Source organism: Gobius niger (genome assembly GCF_951799975.1).
Source record: "Gobius niger genome assembly, chromosome: 5".
Classification (NCBI taxonomy): domain Eukaryota; kingdom Metazoa; phylum Chordata; class Actinopteri; order Gobiiformes; family Gobiidae; genus Gobius; species Gobius niger.
This window is the reverse complement of record NC_136856.1, coordinates 37,854,042-37,880,119: the sequence shown is the minus strand read 5'-3', so window position 1 is coordinate 37,880,119 and position 26,078 is coordinate 37,854,042. Positions and strand designations below refer to the sequence as shown.

At 44.1% G+C, this 26,078-nt stretch overlaps 1 protein-coding gene across 1 annotated transcript; it reads left to right on the top strand.

The window, feature by feature from the left end:
* LOC306962756 (protein SSUH2 homolog) lies at positions 1–26,078 on the top strand. Its single transcript, XM_079556030.1, has 12 exons — positions 1–116; positions 12,554–12,619; positions 12,697–12,772; positions 13,604–13,733; positions 14,735–14,795; positions 15,490–15,611; positions 18,267–18,329; positions 18,407–18,486; positions 21,286–21,378; positions 21,632–21,740; positions 24,480–24,587; positions 24,984–26,078. Exons 1-12 carry the CDS (start codon positions 104–106, stop codon positions 25,119–25,121), a joined length of 1,059 nt encoding a protein of 352 aa, XP_079412156.1. The 5' UTR covers positions 1–103; the 3' UTR covers positions 25,122–26,078.

The following is a 26,078-nucleotide window of genomic DNA, read 5'->3' as shown; positions in this document are numbered from 1 at the left end:
CTCAGGTTAACGGGATCCGATCAGCCCTGGTCGGAGCGCCTTCCCGGTTTAGTCCCGGTTTAGTCCCGGTTAAAGCCTCAGCGCGGACTCTCGCAGCAGCAAAATGAGCAACTCAGGTAAATATCCACCTTTGATTGTTTTTATTCTTTTGTTTTCGCGTGTTTTTCGGTCAAAGTGTAACGTGGGTCTGACTCTGCAGATCCAGAGACAGACAGACCCACCCGCCCCGCGCCAGACGGAAAACACGGATTATTTTACGATTTTACTGAAAGATCCTTTGGCTGCGCGATGAAAACTGCCATGAATCATAAAACAAACCGATTTCACTGATTGTTTCAACACTGAAAAGCGTTTAAAAGCATTAAATCCGTTTCTTTTGGGTAATTAAAGAGATTATATTTGCAGAGGTTTTGGTTAAACTCTTGCAGCTGCGGGTTGTGTCCAAAATGTTCTGCTAAAAAGTTGCTCATGTCCAAATTTCTCTGTTCCTCTGCTTGACGGAATGTTTGTGAAACTTGGGAAATGAAAAGAGGAACAGATTTGTTGTGATCGTGTTGCTGACGCGGTGTTAGATAAAGATCGTATCCTGCGCTGCTGCGATAAAATCATCATGATTTTAGTCTAAATCGTGTTTCCGTGACTCAAACGAGACTAAACTAAAGTAAAGGCGGTTAATGAGGCGGAAACTAAGAATAAAATCTGCTGAAAACTAAAGCCAGGCGGGATAGCTTGAATGTAGATTATTCATTTTTAAAAACCTTAATTTCAGAGTTATTTTACGCTGCAGCAAAGTTCGGTCGAGAGCCGTCACGATAATCACTGTATCGATTTACGGTTCAATAAAGAACAGCTAAAAGTCACATTTTCTTGTAGGCAACATCTGTTTCATTTGTAAAACCTTTATGTTTAACCAAAGCAAATTGATTATAGCTAGAGCTGGGTGACGTTAATCGATACCAGTTTGATATTGGAAAAAAAGGTTTTGCTGGTTTTGAAAAAATTCTTGAAAGGAGGAACAGGAGAAAGTCTTGATTAGGGCTGCGCTGCAACTAACGATTATTTTGGTAATCGATTAATCTACCAATTATTTTTGTGATAAACCGATTCATGGGTTGGCTGTGAATGGTGTGTGAAAATGTTATTTTGTTATCACATAAAGCTTAAGTGGCGCCGCTTGAGGACATTTTGATGGAGTAAACTTAAAGAGAGTGTTTGTTGGAGGCCGTGCAACAGCCGCACATTAAAGGCTGACTTTGCTCCACAGAATAAACATAAAAACACTACACTCACTGTGCACTCGATCTTCTGAGGATCCGTCGTCGAACTTGCTGCTCTTAAACCTCTTTATCCATGATTCTCACTCGTCTGGTCAGTCCTCAGCTCCAGCTGGAAAAACAGGCCTGTCTCCACCTGCCCCGCGCCCACCGCCGCTTGTTTTACGTGTCTAAGTTGTAAATAAGCCTTAACTTATCTGTGGTGTAGCTGCTGGAACCACGCGCTGTTGTTTTGGTGCGAGACAGCGTGGGAGATGCATTCAGGGACAGCGGGAAAGGCGGCACTTCTTACTGTCCCTTTTTTTCCCCACAAACGCGGGGAAATATCAAATATCATCCAATGGTACCAATTTTTTATGTGTAAATCCAAGTATGTTTCTATTCTAACTTATTTCATCAATATCTACAATAAATGTAGTTTCAGTGGGTACAGCCTGTGCCTCTGTGCTAGTTAGCATTAGCATTAGCATTAGCATTAGCATTAGCATTAGCCTGCAAATGGGCAAATTGGTCAAATGTTGTCATTCCTGTTACTATTCTGAGGAAGAGAGATAGGAAAAATCCATTCAAAAAACTTAAAAGAGAGACTAAGATGGCCCCATACATTTGTGTACACCTAAACATCCCAATTTAAAAAAATATCAAGAGAAATAATTTTTAAAACAACTTTTTTTGGGGCGGTTTTAAAGCGGAAAAGGCACCGATTTGGCGGAATGACCCCAGTGTACACAGACACTGGAGACAAGTAGGGTGAAGTGTCTTGCCCAAGGACACGACTGTGCATTTGCGAGAGCTGGGATTCGAACCCACGACCTTCCGATCACGAGACGACGACCAACTGTCCGAGTCTCAGGACAATGATCCAATCAAAAAGTGAGTTTAATGTAAACTCGTGTGGAAATGTACGTCCTCAAGTCCCGGCTCCTGTCCGCGATGAAGTCCCAGTCAGTGAACTCTGGAGGTTCTTAGCTTTCAAATGTGTTCATGTGCAGCTTTGAGCAAACCAGGGTCAGCTGGAATTAGAGTTGGGCGATAAGTCGTCTACAAGAAGATATCGAAACGGCTGTTTGGAAGGATTTACGATATCGAGTTTATCTGCAATGCCAAAGTAATGTGGAGGAAAAACTTGGAAACAAACAGTTTTTTTCTGCCCTTTTGTCGTCTGTTCAGCACAATGATCTTTTCCAGATCAACTAAAGTGAATGTAGGTGTTTGCAGCACATTTTTACATATTTCAGATGTTTGCAAAAATATCCCTTTCGAGAAAGGCCCACAAATATTAAGATGTATCTCCCAGGCCTAACTGTAGTGCCTTTTTAAAGCACTAAGAGCCTCCGACAAACATTCATTTTACGTTTACTCCATCGACAGGTTTTCGAGCGCCGCTTGAGCTTCATGTTTCTTTCACAGCTGAGACGTTCATCCATTCATCAGAAAAATAACCTGCAGGTTCATCCTTTACCAAAGGAATGGTTAGTAGCCCTGAAACAGTTATCAGTGAGAGACGTAGTTGTTGTGCAGCGTCAGTTCCTCGTCCTGCTGCAGACGCTCAGGCTTTTACCGTAATGACTCCCAGACCGCACTCACAGGGGCGGAGCTAATTACCATCAAATCAAAGTCTTATGCGGAGCAGCTGCAAAAAACAAGCGTCAAAGTCTGCAGTTTGGTGGAAGCGGTCAGTCGATGGAAACAATGTGGAGATTTGTGTCTAGTTTCCTCCTGAACGTCTTAATTGTACAACAACATCCCAAACTCTCTCTTTACCTTGTTTATTCTCTGATGTTTTATCCCTGGAAGTAACTCCATCATTTTGCAACAGTTTGGAAAGGTTTTGAACATTTTAGAGACATTTTGAAGACTTTGGAAAAGTTTGGGAAAGTATGAAAGAGTTTGCAACAGTTTGGGAAATGTTTGCCGCAGTTTGAAAGAGTTTGAAAGAGATTGGAAACACTTGGTAACGTTTGGAAATGTTTGGAAATGTTTGGAAAAGTATGAAAGTGTATAAAATGTCCTCCAGCATGGCTGTGCTCCCGGGGCTTTCCCACGCTTAATAATTCCCATGTACTGACATGTTTGGTATTAAAGTGTAGCAACAAAGGCTGTGACCTAGATGACGCTGTAATACAAATATTCAGGCTTTTGTCACGATCCGATATGTATCAGGATACTCATGTGCCGATCTGATTTGTATCTCCATTCAATAAGTAATTATGATATGATAAGTAATATGTTTATCTTAAAATGTGTAGAAAGAAAACAGTCATGAGTCCAAAGTTTAGAAACCAAATGCCATTTGACATTTATTGAACACATTGAGTGCCTAAAACAGAAAAACTTGCGTTTTCTAATTACAAAACTGGACACTCTAACACACCTTATGTGTGATTTTGGTAACTCTGTGATGGACAGAAGTGAAATAAATCAAAAACTTGTGAAAAGTCACATCTGGACATTTCATATATTATTGTGTTTCTTTTCTTTCTTGTTTTAATCCGAGGGGGTTAGGGTTAGGGTTACAGCGGGTTACAGTCGGTTTTACAGCTAACAGCTGAAAGATCAAAACAGTTGAGATTTTAACATTTCTCTGAGTTTTTAAATGGTTTAAATCGGTCCAAATACGGCTGAGAAACATCCTGTTAAAGTCTTCAATCTGAGAACCAGCTGTTTAAATGCACACGGCATAAAAAGCAATCGATACACGCGGTGTTTCAAAACGTGTCAGCAATGTTGTCCTTGAAAATTGACTATAATATATTCAGGCATTTGCCTCTTCACATAATGTTAGTGTCTGTCCAGAGAGGAGAGAGGAGTTAATCAGAAAGGAAAGTCTTTTACAGAACACACAACATTAAAGTTGGAATTGAAATTGTACCGTCACCTGCATTATAAAACACTTCTATCATTTGTCAGCACTGAAAACGGCCAGACTATTGTTTATTACAATGCATTTCCACATACATGACAAAAGCATCAAAGATTAGGCCTATCACTAACGTTTATATAAAGTATTCCCTTGGCCATGTGTGGGTGTGGTGCTCTATTCTCTGTAGTCGGCCTAACACCGGGCTCACACCAAGAGCAAATAAAACGCTTTCCGTTGCTCAGCTTGCTCTGCTTCCTTCACCAGCCCCCCTGTGCTTGGTGGTCGCTGCCGGAAATGGCTCTGTATTTGCATAGCGTTTAAATTGTTTTTATGTGTTCAGGATCTGTCTTAAAACAAGACCGAAAGAAAACAAGAAGCTCACGCCGATCAAGTTGTCACATAGCCTCACACATAGCCTCACGCATAGCCTCACGCATAGCCTCACGCATAGCCTCACACATAGCCTCTCGCATAGCCTCACGCATAGCCTCACGCATAGCCTCACGCATAGCCTCACACATAGCCTCACACATAGCCTCACGCATAGCCTCACGCATAGCCTCACACATAGCCTCACATGGCCTCACACATAGCCTCACACATAGCCTCACATGGCCTCACGCATAGCCTCACAAGGCCTCACTCATAGCCTCACATGGCCTCACACATAGCCTCACACATAGCCTCACACATAGCCTCACACATAGCCTCACACATAGCCTCACACATAGCCTCACACATAGCCTCACACATAGCCTCACATGGCCTCACACATAGCCTCACATAGCCTCACATAGCCTCACATAGCCTCACATGGCCTCACACATAGCCTCACTCATAGCCTCACACATAGCCTCACACATAGCCTCACTCATAACCTCACTCATAGCCTCACTCATAGCCTCACACATAGCCTCACACATAGCCTCACACATAGCCTCACACATAGCCTCACATAGCCTCACACATAGCCTCACACATAGCCTCACTCATAACCTCACTCATAGCCTCACTCATAGCCTCACGCATAGCCTCACATAGCCTCACACATAGCCTCACTCATAGCCTCACACATAGCCTCACGCATAGCCTCACGCATAGCCTCACACATAGCCTCACACATAGCCTCACTCATAACCTCACTCATAGCCTCACTCATAGCCTCACGCATAGCCTCACATAGCCTCACACATAGCCTCACTCATAACCTCACACATAGCCTCACTCATAGCCTCACACATAGCCTCACACATAGCCTCACTCATAGCCTCACGCATAGCCTCACATAGCCTCACACATAGCCTCACTCATAGCCTCACACATAGCCTCACACATAGCCTCACGCATAGCCTCACACATAGCCTCACATAGCCTCACATAGCCTCTCACATAGCCTCACATAGCCTCACACATAGCCTCACATAGCCTCACACATAGCCTCACACATAGCCTCACATAGCCTCACACATAGCCTCACATAGCCTCACACATAGCCTCACACATAGCCTCACATAGCCTCACACATAGCCTCACATAGCCTCACACATAGCCTCACACATAGCCTCACATAGCCTCACATAGCCTCTCACATAGCCTCACATAGCCTCACACATAGCCTCACATAGCCTCACACATAGCCTCACACATAGCCTCACATAGCCTCACACATAGCCTCACATAGCCTCACACATAGCCTCACACATAGCCTCACATAGCCTCACACATAGCCTCACATAGCCTCACTCATAGCCTCACACATAGCCTCACACATAGCCTCACGCATAGCCTCACACATAGCCTCACATAGCCTCACATAGCCTCTCACATAGCCTCACATAGCCTCACACATAGCCTCACATAGCCTCACACATAGCCTCACATAGCCTCACATAGCCTCACACATAGCCTCACATAGCCTCACACATAGCCTCACATAGCCTCACACATAGCCTCACACATAGCCTCACATAGCCTCACACATAGCCTCACACATAGCCTCACATAGCCTCACACATAGCCTCACACATAGCCTCACATAGCCTCACACATAGCCTCACATAGCCTCACATAGCCTCACACATAGCCTCACATAGCCTCACACATAGCCTCACACATAGCCTCACATAGCCTCACACATAGCCTCACATAGCCTCACACATAGCCTCACACATAGCCTCACATAGCCTCACACATAGCCTCACATAGCCTCACATAGCCTCACACATAGCCTCACACATAGCCTCACACATAGCCTCACATAGCCTCACACATAGCCTCACATAGCCTCACACATAGCCTCACGCATAGCCTCACACATAGCCTCACATAGCCTCACACATAGCCTCTCGCATAGCCTCACATAGCCTCACATAGCCTCACACATAGCCTCACACATAGCCTCACACATAGCCTCACACATAGCCTCACATAGCCTCACACATAGCCTCACATAGCCTCACACATAGCCTCACGCATAGCCTCACACATAGCCTCACATAGTCTCACACATAGCCTCTCGCATAGCCTCACATAGCCTCACATAGCCTCACACATAGCCTCACACATAGCCTCACACATAGCCTCTCGCATAGCCTCACATAGCCTCACATAGCCTCACACATAGCCTCACACATAGCCTCACACATAGCCTCACATAGCCTCTCACATAGCCTCACATAGCCTCACACATAGCCTCACACATAGCCTCACACATAGCCTCACATAGCCTCACACATAGCCTCACATAGCCTCACACATAGCCTCACACATAGCCTCACATAGCCTCACACATAGCCTCACATAGCCTCACACATAGCCTCACATAGCCTCACACATAGCCTCACATAGCCTCACATAGCCTCACACATAGCCTCACACATAGCCTCACACATAGCCTCACACATAGCCTCACACATAGCCTCACATAGCCTCACACATAGCCTCACACATAGCCTCACACATGGCCTCACACATAGCCTCACACATAGCCTCACATAGCCTCACATAGCCTCACATAGCCTCACACATAGCCTCACACATAGCCTCACACATAGCCTCACATAGCCTCACATAGCCTCACATAGCCTCACATAGCCTCACATAGCCTCACATGGCCTCACACATAGCCTCACATAGCCTCACATAGCCTCACACATAGCCTCACACATAGCCTCACACATAGCCTCACACATAGCCTCACACATAGCCTCACACATAGCCTCACATAGCCTCACACATAGCCTCACACATAGCCTCACATAGCCTCACACATAGCCTCACACATAGCCTCACACTTAGCCTCACTCATAGCCTCACATAGCCTCACACATAGCCTCACACATAGCCTCACACATAGCCTCACACTTAGCCTCACTCATAGCCTCACATAGCCTCACACATAGCCTCACACATAGCCTCACACATAGCCTCACACATAGCCTCACACATAGCCTCACATAGCCTCACACATAGCCTCACACATAGCCTCACTCATAGCCTCACACATAGCCTCACACATAGCCTCACACATAGCCTCACACATAGCCTCACATAGCCTCACATAGCCTCACATAGCCTCACTCATAGCCTCACTCATAGCCTCACACATAGCCTCACACATAGCCTCACGCATAGCCTCACGCATAGCCTCACTCATAGCCTCACACATAGCCTCACACATAGCCTCACACATAGCCTCACACATAGCCTCACACATAGCCTCACACATAGCCTCACACATAGCCTCACGCAGCCTCACACATAGCCTCACATAGCCTCACACATAGCCTCACACATAGCCTCACACATAGCCTCACACATAGCCTCACATAGCCTCACACATAGCCTCACACATAGCCTCACACATAGCCTCACACATAGCCTCACACATAGCCTCACACATAGCCTCACACATAGCCTCACACATAGCCTCACGCAGCCTCACACATAGCCTCACACATAGCCTCACACATAGCCTCACGCAGCCTCACGCAGCCTCACACATAGCCTCACACATAGCCTCTCACATAGCCTCACATAGCCTCACACATAGCCTCACATAGCCTCACATAGCCTCACTCATAGCCTCACACATAGCCTCACACATAGCCTCACACATAGCCTCACATAGCCTCACGCAGCCTCACACATAGCCTCACACATAGCCTCACACATAGCCTCACACATAGCCTCACACATAGCCTCACATAGCCACACATAGCCTCACACATGGCCTCACACATGGCCCTACTAATGTGTCACAGAATAAAACCACACTTTTAAACCTGACTCTGAACTTCATTTATCTCCAACCTTACTTCAAATGACAGAAAACCTGCAACACATTTTGTTCCTCAAACTAAAGTTCACATGTTTTCAGTCCCTTCTTTCACTTCAGGTTTAGTTCTTACTCAGTTTTAGCCTCATTAGGGACTTTTCCTTTAGTCCTAGTCTAAGACTAAAGGAAAAAGCCGTTTTTTTCCCTTTAGTTTTAGTCTGTTTTGGTTTTTCCTTTAGTTTTAGTCTGTTTCCTTTAGTCTTGGCGTGGGGGTTTACTCACAGAAACATGACTCGGCTGCAGCTTCAGGCAGAGTCTCGTTGATTCCAGGGAAATGGTGTTTTTCTGGTTTCAGTTCCTGTTTTCGGTGTAAACATGTCAGGGAGTTGTAACTGGGAGTCACTCGGTCGCTCTGATCTTTTAACAACAGTGAGACATTACAGGCAAGTCACAGTTTGAACTTTCAGGTCTTGGATCAGCTCCGGCTCTAAACATCTAAACTAAACAGACAGTCCTTGCTCTTCCACTGATAAACAGCTTATTTTAGACAAGATCCAAAATCCCTCTTTAAAAGTCTTTGTAACGAACATGTCACAAAATGAAACCACACATTTAAACCTCATTCAGATTTTGTCGCAGAAAATAGGTTGGAGAATGTGCAAAATGTCGGTCGTTTTTAAGCAGAAAACAGATTATTTTTATTACAAATATTAAAGTCAGTCTCGATTTTTTAAATGTTGCGTCTCCTTAAAGTTCCCTGAAACTCAAAGCGACCAAAGCCTTTGTGTGACACTAGGGCTGGGCGATATATTTAGCTTATTGATATACGATATATATCCCAATATTATTTTCCGCAAAGTGAGAGCTGTGTCAAAGTCAAAGCCAAATACGAGTAGCTTTATTGAAAACTCTCTATGAAATGTAAACATAAACACTGTATAACAAAGCTCCGTAAGGTGCACATTTAAATGAAAAAATATCTTGGATAAAAATAGCCTATAAAATAAAATAGGTCCTTCTATATCTGAGGGCAGCATTTATATATAAAAAGGTAACAACATAAAGTGCTCAGTTTAAGAAATACTTTTTTAAAAATCAGCTCGAGATTACCTGTTTCTTTTTGTTAAAGAGGGGGTATTATGCTTTTTTCAGCCACATAGCACCAGTCTATAACTCACTACAATGACGACGAAACCTTCTGTTGGTCTGTAAATGCAGTAAATTAGAATAACTGCCTTGTATAAAATTGCTCTCTCAAAATGGCTGTATTGAATGTCTTGAAATAGGCCTCTGTCTCTTTAAGAACCTCTGACCCTTTCCGACACGCCCCCTCCACACGCTGTCTGTGGCATCATCACAACACTCCGCTCGTCTCCACACGTATTCAAACTACGATAGATTTTCGGTGCATTTTAATTGTTATTGTTGGAAACGAGCTACGCGTTATCACTTTGTGAACAATGGCCACACAGGATATGATTTGATCTGAGTCTGACCCGGAAAGTGACTTTGGAGACGAACCTTCCACACCGCACGCTAAGGAGCTTTTGCCTGAAAAATAACTGTTGTTTGGAGGCTCTAGTCGCTCTTTGCATCTGCCATGTCCTATGGATCTTTAACTATACCCCCATGGACGACACTAGGATCTGCAGGAGCCCATACGATTCAAAAGACGGACATTATCTGTGCCAAGGCAACACTTCAGGCATGTTTTTAATGAGGGAATGACATAATAACATGATGTAAATTTTGCATAATACTTATCTGATATACACGTTATGGTCCAATTCCATATCTCATTTAAAAATATATCGATATATCTTAAATATCGATATATCGCCCAGCCCTATGTGACACTGACTCTCACCCACTCTCTGTGCTCAAACACTGCTCTGAGGGCCACCTTAAGCCCCCAGGCCGCTCTTTGACTAACAGGATTACTGGCTGTAATCAGATTACTCCTGAGTCAGGGGTCTCTAAAGCTGTGACACATGTAGGGTCTGGGTAATGTATATACAGTGGTCCCTCGCTACAGTCGCGGATTTATTTTTAGTAGAGCTTTGCATACTTTTTTACAGTTTGTGAATGCCATACGCGCATTGTGTTCTGCGTTCTGATTGGGTAGTCGCCTTGTCTCACTGCAGAGAGGATCTTTGTGGACCATCAACACATCAGTGCACACTGCAGAGTCACAGGCCGGGCCCGACTCCATGTTTACTTTCCCTGTAAAATAAACATTAACATGTGGCGCTCGTCTCAGCTAAACACTCGCCTTCTGAAGCTGAAACTGCTACGAGAAAACTTTAGTCGTAGCTACGATTGTCTCCTTTTTGGAGACGAGAGCAGCTCACGATGTTTCCATCCCCATGTCTGCAATGTGAACCTAAAGATCTTCACAGAAATCCCACAGTGACACCAGGCCTAAGGGAGAACCCGTGTGTGGTGAGGGCAATGGCCGCTGGCTGCCCTGCTTTTTGACGACCCTGGGGGCCGCCATTGCTCCGCCATTGCTGTAGTACCTCCATATAACCGCTAGGCCCCCATTGAAAAGCATTGGACTTTAGACACCTTAAAAACAACTTTAATGCCTGGTGTCAATTTTTTCAACACTAGACTAGGCTAGATATTCCTCCTGAGATAACGCTGGGTTAGTCACAATATATGAAACCAGGCTGGTTTTGTAAGAACAATTATAGAAATCCCGTACTTAAAGAGGGCCGGACTGTTAGCATTGGAGCAGCGCGAGCTACACGTCACGCAAGGGCCGAGTCTACGGTGAAGATCCCGCCCTTATGCCCTTTTTAGGAACATGCTTCGTCAGAGCTGGGCAGGGAGAATCTGTAAATCCACCATGAATTCCCCCACGACCGTGGTCATTATGGTAAACGGGGAGGAGTGAGCAGAAGCTGTCCATTTATATATACAGTCTATGAGTGAGGGGTTTACAGCCTTAAAACATATTATCTATTATTTTAAAGGGATATTTCAGGATTTTTGACATAGGGCCTCATTTCCTAGTTATCCAGAGTGTTGCTGATTTCTGGAGATGTTTTTTTTGTAATTCATGCAGTTCTTATATTTGAAGAGTTTCGTGGGTTTCGCTAGGCTAATGCAAGGCTAGTGTATTTCTACGATATCAGCTAGCCTGCATTAAAAACAGTGTGACCCGCTCCACAGAGCACCTGAGGCAAATCACTTATAACACCAGACTAACCATATAAATGTCTGTGTCGATAGAGTCATTTTAGCCATTTTTCATTTAAAAGAACTTATATTTGAGCAGCATCAGCTTCGTGGTTGTATAAGCTACGCAGCGGCGGAGTGATCTGCTAGAAAATAGTCCCTCAAAATGCGGTAATTCATGTGATGCAAGGTCAGTTATATTCCAAACATTATTCTCTCAGCCTCAGGCGCACTGTGGAGCGGGTCAGACTGTTTTTAATGCAGGCTAGCTGATACCATAGATCAAATACAAGAACTGCATGAATTACAAAAAAAAATATCTCCAGAAATCAGCAACACTCTAGGAAATGAGGCCCTATGTCAAAAATCCTGAAATATCCCTTTAACGATACTCTGTTTCTGATACAGATACTAAATTATTTGTCACATAGAACCATAAAACAGATTAATAATGTTTATTTATTCCTTTACCTTCCATTTCATTTCTTTTGCATCCTTTATTTGAGGTGAAACAAGAAACTTCAAAACGACTTAAATGACAAAAGGGCATAATTTCCCCAGGTTTTTTTTTTTGTTCAGATTTTTTTTTTTTATCCCAAATTTACCAAAATCTTTCCACGTTTTTGAGTTATTTCATGACTCTCATCATTGTGAATGACCATATGTTTTTCAAATGTTATTCCAGTTTTATTGGAGGCTCAGACTTTAGCTCCATTTGTTCATGGATTTTCCTCTGTCAAACACTTCAAATCATTCACTTCAGATACAGTTACTTTTACAGTATTTCTGTACTTTTTAACATAACGTGACCAATATTTAATGAACATGGGACTGTGATCAAACCCTGGGAATGAATGGAGAAAACAACAGCACGTTTCATAGAAATGAGCTGATCCTGACTGAGATACCAGACTTCACAGACAATGAGTGTGTCTCACTCCTGCTCTTGTTTTCCAGTGTACCCCACGGCGCCCCCTTCTGACATGTTCGGGACCGTGCCTGGATACGAGGGCATCGGAGGAGGTCAGTCACATGATCCGTCAGTCACATGATTCTGTCTCCATTCAGAGCAGAGGTAACTTTACTCCCATGTGTAACAGGAGGATACCTGCCGCCGCCCGTCCCTCCGGAGCCCATCGCCCCGCCCCAGCCCGGCCCCGGCCAGAACGACTGGAGGTGCGTGGACGCCCACATGCACGCCCACATGCACGCTCACACACACGCCCCATTTTCTCCAGTTTGGCTTTACCCAAAGCTAAAATGTTCTCGACTGGAGAGTTCCTATGGGCTGCACCTTTAAAGTTAAGACAGCGTTGCGACCACGTTGTCACCTTTTTAAAAATTTGTATTTGTTGCTTCTTTGTTGCTTTTTTGTCACTTTTTTGTTACATTTTCATCCCTGTTTATGTCTCGTTTTCATCACTATTTTGGCGCTTATTTGCAAGAAGCTTTTTGAAGAAGCCAAACTGGAAAAAATCTTTCACCTCTTACCCCTCGGTTTTACCAAGCACACTTTCTCAAGTTCGATGTTTACCAACTCTAAAAGCTTCTTGACTTGAGCTTAGCCTATTATAAAGATAAGACCAACAAAACTGATTGAAACTGATCTTTTCCGTGTATTGTTGCCGTGTTGTTGCCACTATTTTGTTCTTTTTTATTGCGTTTTCGTCACCTTTTTGCCACAGTTTCTGCTGCACTTTTATCTCTTTTTTGTGGCTATTTTTTTTTTCAATTTTGGACTCTTTTTTTTGTGTCGTTTGAGCCTAATTTTCTTCTCAGTTTTAGGTTTGGGTGATTCCAAAATGTGCTCGGGGCAGGTGGGGGTTAAAAGGTTTGGAACAGTTTGGAACAGTCCATGAGAGTCCGAGAGACTTGGGGTTTATAAAGACAGCAGATGAAGTCACTCAGAACGATAAGGATGATGAGCAATAACATATTCTCGCTTGTCTGTGGTAAAAACGATGATAACTCTGTATTTAACTCTTCCTCTCCGGTTTGTCTGGACAGTATCCCTTCGATCTCGGAGGAGGAGGCTCAGGAGGCGTTCAAAAGCTTCGCCGCTGGACACTGCTGCTGGAGCTCCGCCCCCGCCAAAGATGGAGTCATCACCAACATGGAGCCGATTAACACCTACAGGGTATGAGAAGATAATGACCTACAGGGTATGAGAAGATAATGGCCTACAGGGTATGAGAAGATAATGACCTACAGGGTACGAGAAGATAATGACCTACAGGGTACGAGAAGATAATGACCTACAGGAAGATAATGACCTACAGGGTATGAGAAGATAATGACCTACAGGGTACGAGAAGATAATGACCTACAGGGTACGAGAAGATAATGACCTACAGGAAGATAATGACCTACAGGAAGATAATAACCTACAGGAAGATAATAACCTATAGGGTACAGGAATTACCTACAGGGTGCAAGAACATAATGACCTACTGGGTACGGTACTCTCCCACTCTCCCTTAGCTCCTCCCACTCTCCCTCAGCTCCTCCCACTCTCCCTCAGCTCCTCCCACTCTCCCTCAGCTCTTCCCACTCTCCCTCAGCTCCTCCCACTCTCCCTCAGCTCCTCCCACTCTCCCTCAGCTCCTCCTACTCTCCCTCAGCTTCTACCACTCCATCCACACATGGCAAAAAATGTGCTTGAAATTCGGACAAAATAAAGAAGAAATTAGGAAGAAATTACCGCCCCCCCCCCCTCACAGCTCCTCCCACTCTCCTGACTCCTCCCCCTCAGCAGCACATGGAGCTGCTCCTCGTAAAACCCCCTCAGCCTTCAGCCTTTGTCAGTCTGGAACAGCTGAAGGCGTCGCAGCAGCTGCAGATCTAAAGTTACAGCCGATGTTTTCAGCAGCTGCTGCCTCACTGATCGCCCCCCCCCCCCCCGACCGCACAGACCACAACATTATCTACAGCACAGAGTCAAAACATTCTACCATTAGCTGACGTCTAATCTCAGAACAGTCTTTTCTCACAGTTCCCTGCATTTCAGCCACGAATCTTCAGAGTTTAATTTTAGCTTCAGACGTCCTCACACTCATTTCTAGTAAAACAAAGACTTACAAAGGCAGGAGTTGTTTATTAATGGCTGATAAAGTGTTAATGAAGCGTGTGTTGTTGCAGTATCGGCTGGAGACCTTCACTGAGTTCAGATCCACGGAATGGGCCCAAAAACCCCACAACGGTAAAGCTCACTGCTTTTATCTCTTCAGTTATTGGTTATGGACATTTCACATTCTTCCCGGCCCCAGAGATGACCCTATTGTACATGTTTGTAGTGTTAAGAAACCATACACACTTTTGGACCTGCCTGTGCTGAGTGATTCTCTCCTCTGATTGGCATGAGCGAATAGTTATTGTATTGACTAAAATAAACGTCTCAATATTTCTGGGACTTTCTCGATAACGACGAGGAAGCCATGTTTTTGCAGACATCAGAAATGTAAAAAAATGTGCAGCAAACAAATATTTTTGGTGCTTTTTTCCCCCATTGTTCCCCTCCAAAAAAAACATCATATTTTTTCCCCAACTCCTTTTTTTCCTCATTTTCCCCTCGATTCTTTCCCAGTTATTTTAACCACAGTTTCCCCCTTTTTTTGTTTTGCCCTATTTTTCTTCCTTATATTTCTCCTCCATTCTTTCCTAATTGTTTCTTATCCTCCCCCCAACTCGACTATTTAAAAAAAAAATCCAACATATTCCCCCTTTTTTCGAATTATTTTCTAGATTTTTCACTCACATTTTCTAAATTTTATTAAAAAAATTCAATTTTCCTCTATTTTTCTTTGACCTATGATCTTTGTAAATCTGATATTGCGTGTGATTGGCCGGTTGAAACCCTTCCTCCTCTCTGATTGGCCATGCCGTGTGATTTACAGGGGAAGTGGCGGACTTCTACACTCAGCCCGCCCCTCGGCCGTGGGAGGTGCCAGCCACGCCCCCGAGCCACTTCACCGATCAGACGACAGAGATCAGAGTGCCCTTCACTTCCTCCATCAAGGTAGATAGAGGCTGTTTCTCAATCGCGAGGATCCTTCCTCCATTTGTCCACTTCGTTGACGTCCTCGGTGGTGGGAGCCTACAAAGCAGAGCCGAGTGTCTCTGACCGCCACATTTGAGCTCAGACAGAGCGGCCTCCGGGGCGAGCAGCTGCGCCATGTCTCGTGTCAGATCATTTAGTACAATGTCAATCGGCGCTTTTGTGAATAAGAGAGGCCAGGAAACTGTTTATATCCTGGTTTTGGTCGAATGTCTTACTGTTTGATCATTTTGGCCTGAATAAAATAATTGAACTGGAAAAAAAAATCAATTCAAATATTAAATGTATTTAGCAGATCCAATTTACCACTAATCACCTACAATTCGGGCGTTCTGCTCTCCCAAAATTTCATCCACTGAGCGGCGCTGTGATAAAAATGACACCGTTCACACTTCCTGTTGCTGCAAACCGCATTCAGACTGAAGGCGATGGAGACTTTTCTGTTCTGTTTTATTGCCTTAATGGTTTGTGCAGCCCTGTGAGGCGACTCCTGTTGTGACATTGGGCTTTACAAAACCACTGATTGATTTAGACGTCAGGGGCGAGTGATTTTGAATGTGTTCTGAAGCGTAGGAAGGAGCTCTTGACTGAAAAATAACGTCTGTTTTGGTTCTAACTAGTCCGTCTTTGTTACTGCCATGTCCTCTGGATCTTCAACTATAGCTATACACACGATCTACACAAGGATCTTCCTAGTATTTAAGCACATATCCAGCCCATATGTCTGAAAAAGGACTATTTTTTGTGCCAGTGGACAATGGTTGTTCCAGGTTACCCCCGTTAGCTTGTTACAATCGCCTACAGCTCATTGTTGATGAAAAGTCTGCAATAAACCACTAATGCATCAAGCCCGAGTGTGTGATCATCTCAAAGGCTGCTTTATATAGTCACCGGCTGCATTGACGTTATTATTGCATAATACTTGTTTTCACCGGATCTATGCGCTGCTAAGGAGCTAGTTAGCTCCGGGCGAGCGGGTTAGCAGCTCGGCTACAGATTTATTTATTGACATGGCTGATGTTCTCACGGTGAAAACACAGACTCGATAAAGTTGTATTGGGCAGAGAGATAATCAGAGGCTGTCAGTGCTTTTTACTATAGTCTCCCTGGGACAGCTCACAGACCGCAGGGGCAACAGTCAGCTATCCTGCCCGGCCTTCGAGGCTCCGAGCCGGGCGGGAGACCGTACAGCGGGGCAGTGCGTGGCTGAAAGTGTCCGCTGAAGGCAGGAGGGGGGGGCGGGAGGCACGAGCCCCAAATGTAGGGAGTCGGAACAGTCGAAGTCTGCATCATAAAACATCAGCTACAGAATTGTATTCCTCTTCCCCCCGCTCACTTCCGTCAATAACCTTTAGGAGTTACTGCGCGGACGTTTTGCTCCTCGTATCATTACGCCTCACAATATAGTTCCCCTTTTTATCTGCTTATAAAATCGACATGTTACATTTCTGTGTAAATATACTTCGCTTGAAAACACTTCACGTAACTTTATTTAAATAGGGAACACGTGGAAGAGCTTGGTAGCTTCTGTCGTGAGCTTTTTTGGAGCTATATGACATGTGGGAGAGGCTGCGTATGTGCTCCGTTTGCCTGACAGAGCGCACGGACAAAGACCAGACGGGGATATATTAACTCGTCTAAGGTTAGGTAAGAACATATCTCTGTATGTAAAAACGGTGGCCTATTCCTTTAAGCTCAACAATCTGCCGTATTTCACCGCTCTGGCATTTGTTCTTAGCCCCGGAAAAGTCACTCATGTTCAGATCCCAATCTCGACAGATTGGAGCGTCTCTTCGCTCTGCAGCCGTGAGCCGCCCTGGGGCAGAGACAGGTGGAAACCTGCCTCACACAGCCTTCCCTGAGGTCATGCAGTGTTTGACATTTAAAGTTGATTCACCTTAAAAAGCCCCGGAGCTGCTGGAACAGGCTTTAGAAGAAACTGAAAACCATCCTCCTCATACAGACCGACTGGCGCCTCGCCCAGACGCCCTTTATTCGCGATTTTTTTCCACCTATTGAAGGGGGATTTTTAAATTTTTTGTCTTTAACCTCTTACATGTCTTATTTTACCTGAGCGCATTTTTTCCAGTTCTGTATTGGAGCTTACAGCAAGTGGTGAAACTACTGTAATATCCAAAAGGTCTACAATGTTAGGATCTAATATACAAAATATATGATTATGTACATTATATAATATGTAATGGTATATATAAAAATATAATAATACAAAAACACTGTATGCTGACCGATACCGATCTGATAAAGTGTCAAAATATCAGATCGGGACATCCCTTGTGCTTTTAGCTCTGTCTTACAAAGCAGCTCTACTGGACCGAGTCTGCTGTGGCTCTGGTTCATTGTTTTACGTTTTCCCTCCGCCTGGAACAACACACTGAGTCCTGACTTAATATAAATATTGTACATTTAGAATTGTTGGAAATAAATCAAGTCCAAATGTAAAGCTAGTACTGGTACGATATGCAGTACTTTGTTGACCCCTTAGGTAGTTGGGTTTGTCCGCTGCTACTTCAGTCACATTAGTAACAGATGAAAGAGACGGTCCGTAAAGAGGAGAAAATAAGACTTGTTGAAGTATTGAGTCTGTCTGTGTTTCAGGAGTGTTACCAGTGCCGCGCCCTGGGGACAATGCCATGTGACGACTGCCGCGGCGACGGGAAGGTAAGCCCCGCCCCCTCACAGGTCGCTGACTGTCTTACGCTGAAACTGAACTCTCTCCCTCCTCTTTGTACAAACAGAAGCCGTGTTGGGTTTGTAACGGAGCCGGGACCAAAGACGACGGGAACTGTCACCGCTGCAACGGCACCGGCACCGAACAGTAACTACTACTACTAAACTACTACTGCTGCTACTGCTGCTGCTGCTACTGCTGCTGCTGCTACTGCGACTACTACTACTACTACTGCTACTGCTGCTACTGCTGCTACTGCTACTGCTGCTGCTGCTGCTGCTACTGCTACTACTACTGCTGCTACTGCTACTGCTACTGCTGCTACTACTACTACTACTACTACTACTGCTGCTACTGCTGCTGCTGCTACTGCGACTACTACTACTACTACTACTACTGCTACTGCTGCTACTGCTGCTACTGCTACTGCTACTGCTGCTACTGCTACTACTACTACTGCTCCTGCTACTGCTACTACTGCTACTACTACTAAACTACTACTACTACTACTACTACTACTACTACTGCTGCTGCTACTACTGCTACTGCTGCTACTGCTCCTGCTACTGCTGCTGCTGCTGCTACTACTACTACTACTACTACTACTACTACTGCTACTGCTGCTACTACTACTGCTATTATAACACCGGGAACTGTCACCGCTGCAACGGCACCGACCAGTAACTACTACTACTAAACTACTACTGCTGCTACTGCTACTGCTACTACTACTACTACTAATGCTGCTACTGCTACTACTGCTACTGCTACTACTACTACTACTACTGCTGCTACTGCTGCTGCTACTGCTACTGCTACTGCTACTGCTACTACTACTACTATTATAACACCGGCACCGACTAGTAACTACTACTACTAAACTACTACTACTACTACTGCTACTGCTGCTACTGCTACTGCTACTGCTGCTGCTACTGCTACTACTACTACTACTACTACTGCTACTGCTCCTGCTGCTGCTACTGCTGCTACTGCTCCTACTACTGCTACTGCTACTGCTACTGCTACTGCTACTGCTACTGCTACTGCTACTACTACTACTACTACTGCTACTGCTCCTGCTACTGCTGCTACTACTACTACTACTACTACTACTACTACTGCTACTGCTGCTACTGCTACTGCTACTGCTGCTACTACTACTACTACTACTACTGCTACTGCTGCTACTGCTACTGCTACTGCTGCTACTACTACTACTACTACTGCTACTGCTGCTACTGCTACTACTACTACTACTGCTACTGCTGCTACTGCTACTGCTACTGCTGCTACTACTACTACTACTACTGCTACTGCTCCTGCTACTGCTGCTACTACTACTACTACTACTACTACTACTACTACTACTGCTGCTACTGCTACTGCTACTGCTGCTACTACTACTACTACTACTACTACTGCTGCTACTGCTGCTGCTGCTACTGCGACTACTACTACTACTACTACTACTGCTACTGCTGCTACTGCTGCTACTGCTACTGCTACTGCTGCTACTGCTACTACTACTACTGCTCCTGCTACTGCTACTACTGCTACTACTACTAAACTACTACTACTACTACTACTACTACTACTGCTGCTGCTACTACTGCTACTGCTGCTACTGCTCCTGCTACTGCTGCTGCTGCTGCTACTACTACTACTACTACTACTACTACTACTGCTACTGCTGCTACTACTACTGCTATTATAACACCGGGAACTGTCACCGCTGCAACGGCACCGACCAGTAACTACTACTACTAAACTACTACTGCTGCTACTGCTACTGCTACTACTACTACTACTAATGCTGCTACTGCTACTACTGCTACTGCTACTACTACTACTACTACTGCTGCTACTGCTGCTGCTACTGCTACTGCTACTGCTACTGCTACTACTACTACTATTATAACACCGGCACCGACTAGTAACTACTACTACTAAACTACTACTACTACTACTGCTACTGCTGCTACTGCTACTGCTACTGCTGCTGCTACTGCTACTACTACTACTACTACTACTGCTACTGCTCCTGCTGCTGCTACTGCTGCTACTGCTCCTACTACTGCTACTGCTACTGCTACTGCTACTGCTACTGCTACTGCTACTACTACTACTACTACTGCTACTGCTCCTGCTACTGCTGCTACTACTACTACTACTACTACTACTACTGCTACTGCTGCTACTGCTAATGCTCCTGCTCCTGCTACTGCTACTACCACTACTACTACTACTACTACTAGACCAGTACTAAATTACTACTATAAGTACTGCTATGCTATACCTATAACTACACACTACTACTATTAATACAGTGGTATGCAAAAGTATGGGCACCCCCACGGCCGGGTCTTGGCAGGTTTGCAGTGATTCCAGACTCTTTCCATTCCTGGATGGTGGATTTAACTGTACTTTGAGAGATGTACAAAGCTTTGAAAATCTTTTTCTAACCTAACCCAGCTTTATACTTCTCAATAACTTCATCCTGGACCTGTCTGGTGTGTTCTTGGACTTCATGATGCTTCTGCTCCACAATAGTCTCTAACAGACCTCTGAGACCATCACAGAGCAGCTGTATCTGAACTGACATTAGATTACACACAGGTAGACTCGATTTAGTCATTGGGTCAACATGTCATCATTCAGGAATCATCAGGCAACTGATGTAACATCGAGTTACAAGTGCATATGAACGGAATAATGCCAGACGCCGCCCAAATATAATACAGCAACAAATCAAATTGAAGTTGAAGTGAATAAGATCTGCAGTCTGTAGTTTTGCAATTGCAACTGTGAGCCTCTGCAAGCTGGACTTTTTAAAACTCGGCCACAGCTGTGTGGAGTGTGCACAAAATGCTTTAAACAAATGAAGTGTATATAAGTATATATTGGTTCAGCTCCTCACCCATTCCTCACCTGTTCCTCTCACAGGTGTGACAAGTGCAACGGCCGAGGAACTAAAGAGTGTGACATCTGCAAAGGAAAGAGGCAGCTGCTGGCCTTCATCAACCTCAAAGTGGAATGGTACAACCTCACCGCGACATGACACCAAAGCACCACCTCCTCATGACACCAAAACACACCACAACTGCACCTCACCACCACCGCTGAACATCCACCATTACCAGAGTCATTCAAATCTGACTGAATATGAACAAGTGAACCGCACTAGTCGTCTGGTTTTAGTCACAGAGACATGACTCTAAGTAGAAGTATCCAGTGATACATTTAATCAAAGTATTCTGAAGTATCCTGTGGTCTTTGTCCTGACTCGCAGGAAGAATAACGTGGAGGACCACTTGGTGGTGCAGCAGCAGTCAGGCCTGAATGCAGGCGACCTCCAGGGCGTCCACGGGAAGGAGCTGTTCAAGAACAACAACTACCTGGTACTAAACTACTGCTACAACAAATACTACTACTATTACTGCAAATACTACAGATACTACTGCAAATAGTACAGGTACTACTGCACATACTACAGATATTGCAGCTGCAATGAGCTTTTCAAGAACAACAACTACCATATTTTCCGGACTACGAGTCGCTCCGGAGTATAAGTCGCACCAGCCTTGGCAACTACCTGGACCTGGAGTTGAAACTGCACTGCTTACAAGCCTCTCCCGGCAGCACGTTGTTCAAACTCTCATTTGCAAACTCGTTCCTCTAGCTGTGGCCGTCTAGCTTTTAGCCCCTGATTAGCTTTTTTTGTTTTTTTCATCGTAGTAAGAGTCACCTCCGCTTTTCGCCAGTCCCTCACAAGTTCCTCGCTCACTCCAAACTTTCTTTTCTTTTCTTTGTGCTGCTCCCTCACCACTCTTTTTTATCTTCAGTGATACAAGAGTAGCAGATACTGGTGCACAAGCCTAGAGCGCCCTCTAGCGGCTGTCAGTGTGAAAATAACAAACTTGAAGTTATAGATTTTTATATACAAGTCGCACTTGAGTATAAGTCAAGAGATAGACCGGAAAATATGGTACCTGGTACCTACACTACTACTACAAATACTACTGAAAATACTACTACTGAAAATACTACTACTACTATGAGCTGTTCATGAATAACAACTACCTGGTACTACACACTATTACTACTACTACTACTATACCGATACAACCAGGGCTGGGCTGGCAGAAAAAATCGGCCCGGGACTTTTGGTCAAGACTGGCCCTCTAAAAAAAAAAAAAAAAGTCATTCAATGCAATAGTCGAGGTGATGAGCAAAACAATAAGCCCTTGGCTTGAGCTACAAAAGTATAAGCTACGAATTGAGGACAACAGCAGCGTGTTGTTTCTGCCCAATTCAGGCTAACCTCTCATAATGGCCTGGCCTCCCAAACTACATGCTTCTTCATAGATATTTCAAAGACATACAGTATAGTCTGGGAGCAGCATGGTCTCAATAATTTCCCGGTGGGCGTGATTGACAGACGGCATCAACCAATCAGAGCAACGCTAGATACGTCGCAGCAACAAGTGTCAGGAAGCCTTTCCAAAAACGTCCTTATTTACGAGGAACACTTTCTTGCTCCGGTTTTAGGAATACATTTTTTTTTTTTTTATGATTTAAAAGACGAAAGAGCAGAAGAAAACATCTGTCCAGACGGTTCTTCTTTTGAACAGAAAGGAGGAGTGTCTGGCAGGCCAGGCAACCCTCACAGCACTCACTTTAATCTTGTCATTTACAACTTGATGGAACTTTTGTAAAAATACTAAACAATCTTCAAATGTGCGTTTCGTTAATGAAGTTCCTCTCACAACTGCAACACAAATAAACTTCCCAAAACCAACCAAATGATCCCACTGTAGATTTAGTGAATGAAATGGTAAAACTCAACACGGAGTTAGAGAAGAGGGGAGTGAAAATAGACGGCCCAAAAAGGCCAAACATTGTAAATCCTTTCGATGGAAACTAGAAGATTTTCAAACTGCGCGCATGACAATGAGGGGCAAGACGGAGTCACCTGACAACTCCCAGCATGCACTTCTATGCAAACATTTGTCTAAAATGTATAAAAAATAGAGGTCTAAGGTTCTCTGGGTCCTGGAGGGAGTTACAATAAACAATTTCCTCTCATATTCACAATGTGAGGGGCATGAGTGTTATGTCCCAGAGGCCCATTGCTCATTATACGAGATTATCTGTGAACCATAACTCAAGAAAGCGCCACCAAAAGGATATAAAAGGTGTCACATCCCCCTAGTGGAGGAATTGTGTAATTGCATCTATGTAATGATAGAGATTCCAATCAATTTTGGCGCTAATTGTGGGCCGGTGTAAGGTATTACGGGGCTTATGTTTAGTTCAATGGGCTTATCTCTCGATCTGACTTGCCCGACCGGCCCAAAAGCACGTCGGCCCACCGGGAAAAGTCCCGGTTCTCCCAATGGCCAGTCCAGCCCTGGATACAACTGCTGGTCAGGTTTATTTCTAAAGCATAATTCAGAGAGATAAAGTGGCCCCAGTCTATGGATGGATTTAAAATCAAGCATTAACATTTCTAAGTCCATTCTAAAAGCAAGAGGAGCCAGTGAGGATTCATAAAAAACTGGATTGAGCAGTGTAGTATTTCAGAAAACAGAGCCCGGAATGGATTAGCGGAACGGATTTCGTAAAGATGCTTGTTTTGTCGATCGGAAATTGCCGCTGCAAAACCAAAGGCTATCGTCCTGACAGGGCAGGGGGCGCTAATGGAAAAATAATGGCACTGCACATTACTATTGCTCCCGCTAATAGTTTCCGTCTGAGTGGGTCCAGTCGTAAAAGTAGTGTCTGTATCAAAACCCCTGAGCTGCTCTATGGGTGTACCTTAGGCTGGTGTTCTGGGGCCCCTGCTGTTCATCATGAACTGACAATCTCCCACGAGGTGAAAAAATCATCAAATCAAAATCATTTTGAAACGTCTGCTGTAGACATGTATAAAAGTGAGGTTTTTCTCCCTTCATTTCATGTTTTCATATTGAAATAAGGTGTTTTATTCATAAAAGTTACTGATATTTTCAGCGCTGAAAGGTAAATAAGGGACAGAGCCAGGTTTAAATGTGTGGTTTTCTTTAGTGACGTGTTAGTTCCAAAGATCTGCTCATCACTGCCTCCTGCCTGACTCTGTGTGTGTGTGTGTGTCACAGCTGTATCCTCTGGTGGGATTCCCAAACCCGGAGATCTCTGAGGCATCGGAGCGAATGGTCCGAGATCACCAGAGCAAGTATGCCCAGAGCTCCAGGATCCTGCAGCAGGTACTACTACTACTACTGCTACCGCTACCACTACTACTTCACTGTGTTTAGTATAATTTTGAAGGAGACATTCTTGTCTTTCATTTAATGTCTTAACCCCCGCCTTAACCAGGCACATTTTCTCCAGTTCAGCAAATCTTATTTCTTCCTGGAGAGCTTTTATAGGCCAGTGGAACCCCTCATTTGAAAGCTACCTACCCAATTGATCTAAGACTTTTCCTTGTGATTTTGCTGCATTGTCGTCACTTTTTTGTCGTGTTTTTCATGTTTTCTCTGACTTTGTAACTTTTTTGTAAGACAGTTCATCCCCCTTTTATCTCCGGTTTATCCTCAGTTCTTCCCCGGTTTGTTCAGTTTAGTCCTGCCCCTAACCTCCTGTGTCCTCCTGTTCTCCAGCGCCAGACGGTGGAGCTGATCCCCGTCTCCAAAGCCTCGTACAAGTGGAAGGGAAACTCTTACACCTTTTTTGTTTACGGCAACGAGCGCCAGGTCAGCGCCGACTACCCCGCCACCTGCTGCTGCAACATCATGTGACCTGCCTCTGTCATGTGACTCCCTGTGGTGCTGTGAACCTGGCGTCATCGCTGGAGAAACCTACAAATATATGACATTTTTGTTTTATACCATGAAAATATATATATATAACATGCCTTAAACAGACTGAAGGGGGCGCCACTTAGACTGTTCAAATGAATTCTCTAAAGCCGTGAGCTGTTCTAATGCGTTCATTGGAAGATTTGCCATAAAAATGACAGAATCAACCAAACAAAGGGTTAATTCATGTTTGGGCCAAAGAGTTTACAGTCAATCCATCTGTCACTTAAATTATTAACTTTTCCTACATTCACATAAAAACCATCCAACAAGTCAACAACCACCAGTGTCCTTAAAGGCTGTTAAATACTGTTTGTATTATCAAAACCAAATACATAAATATAAATAGTTAATAGCTTAATAGATGTATACGAGAAAAACCTTGTTGTGAAGGAAATCTTTAAGAAAATGGATTCTTATTTTGAAGTTTTAAACTACAGACGGTTTACGATGTGACATCATGTGAAAGCAGCTAAAAGGTACAGTTTTAAAGTTTAGTCTAAAATATGACTTTATAAAGTGTTTATATTCTGCCATAGTTATTGCTATGACTACTTCAAAAACCCACTATTATCTATTCTTGTTTTCACATAAAAAGTGAAATGTGAAATGCACCTTATAAATAAGAGATACCACTTGAATGAAAAAACAAAAGTTATAAATCCTCCTTGTTCCATGGACGGTGTGTTTCCAGTGGAGCCAGGAGGATTTTCTGATCTGAGCTCCTTCAGTCTGCGCTTTTACTGAATGTTTGTGAAACTCCTCCATTCAGACGCATATCTCTGTTCTGTTATTGTTACTGTCTTGATGACCACTAGGAGGCGCTTTGAGCGACGTCTCCAATGTTCAGACTCTTCATGTCTGTTTGATTTTGTCTCAACTTAAAGCCATTCATAT

What these genes read in the sequence shown, in the direction of transcription:
- LOC306962756 (XM_079556030.1), top strand. An exon ending in ATCAACCTCAAAGTGGAATG is followed by an intron (nt 21,379 to 21,631) that starts GTACAACCTCAC and finishes CCTGACTCGCAG; the next exon opens with GAAGAATAACGTGGAGGACC. An exon ending in GCTCCAGGATCCTGCAGCAG is followed by an intron (nt 24,588 to 24,983) that starts GTACTACTACTA and finishes CCTGTTCTCCAG; the next exon opens with CGCCAGACGGTGGAGCTGAT.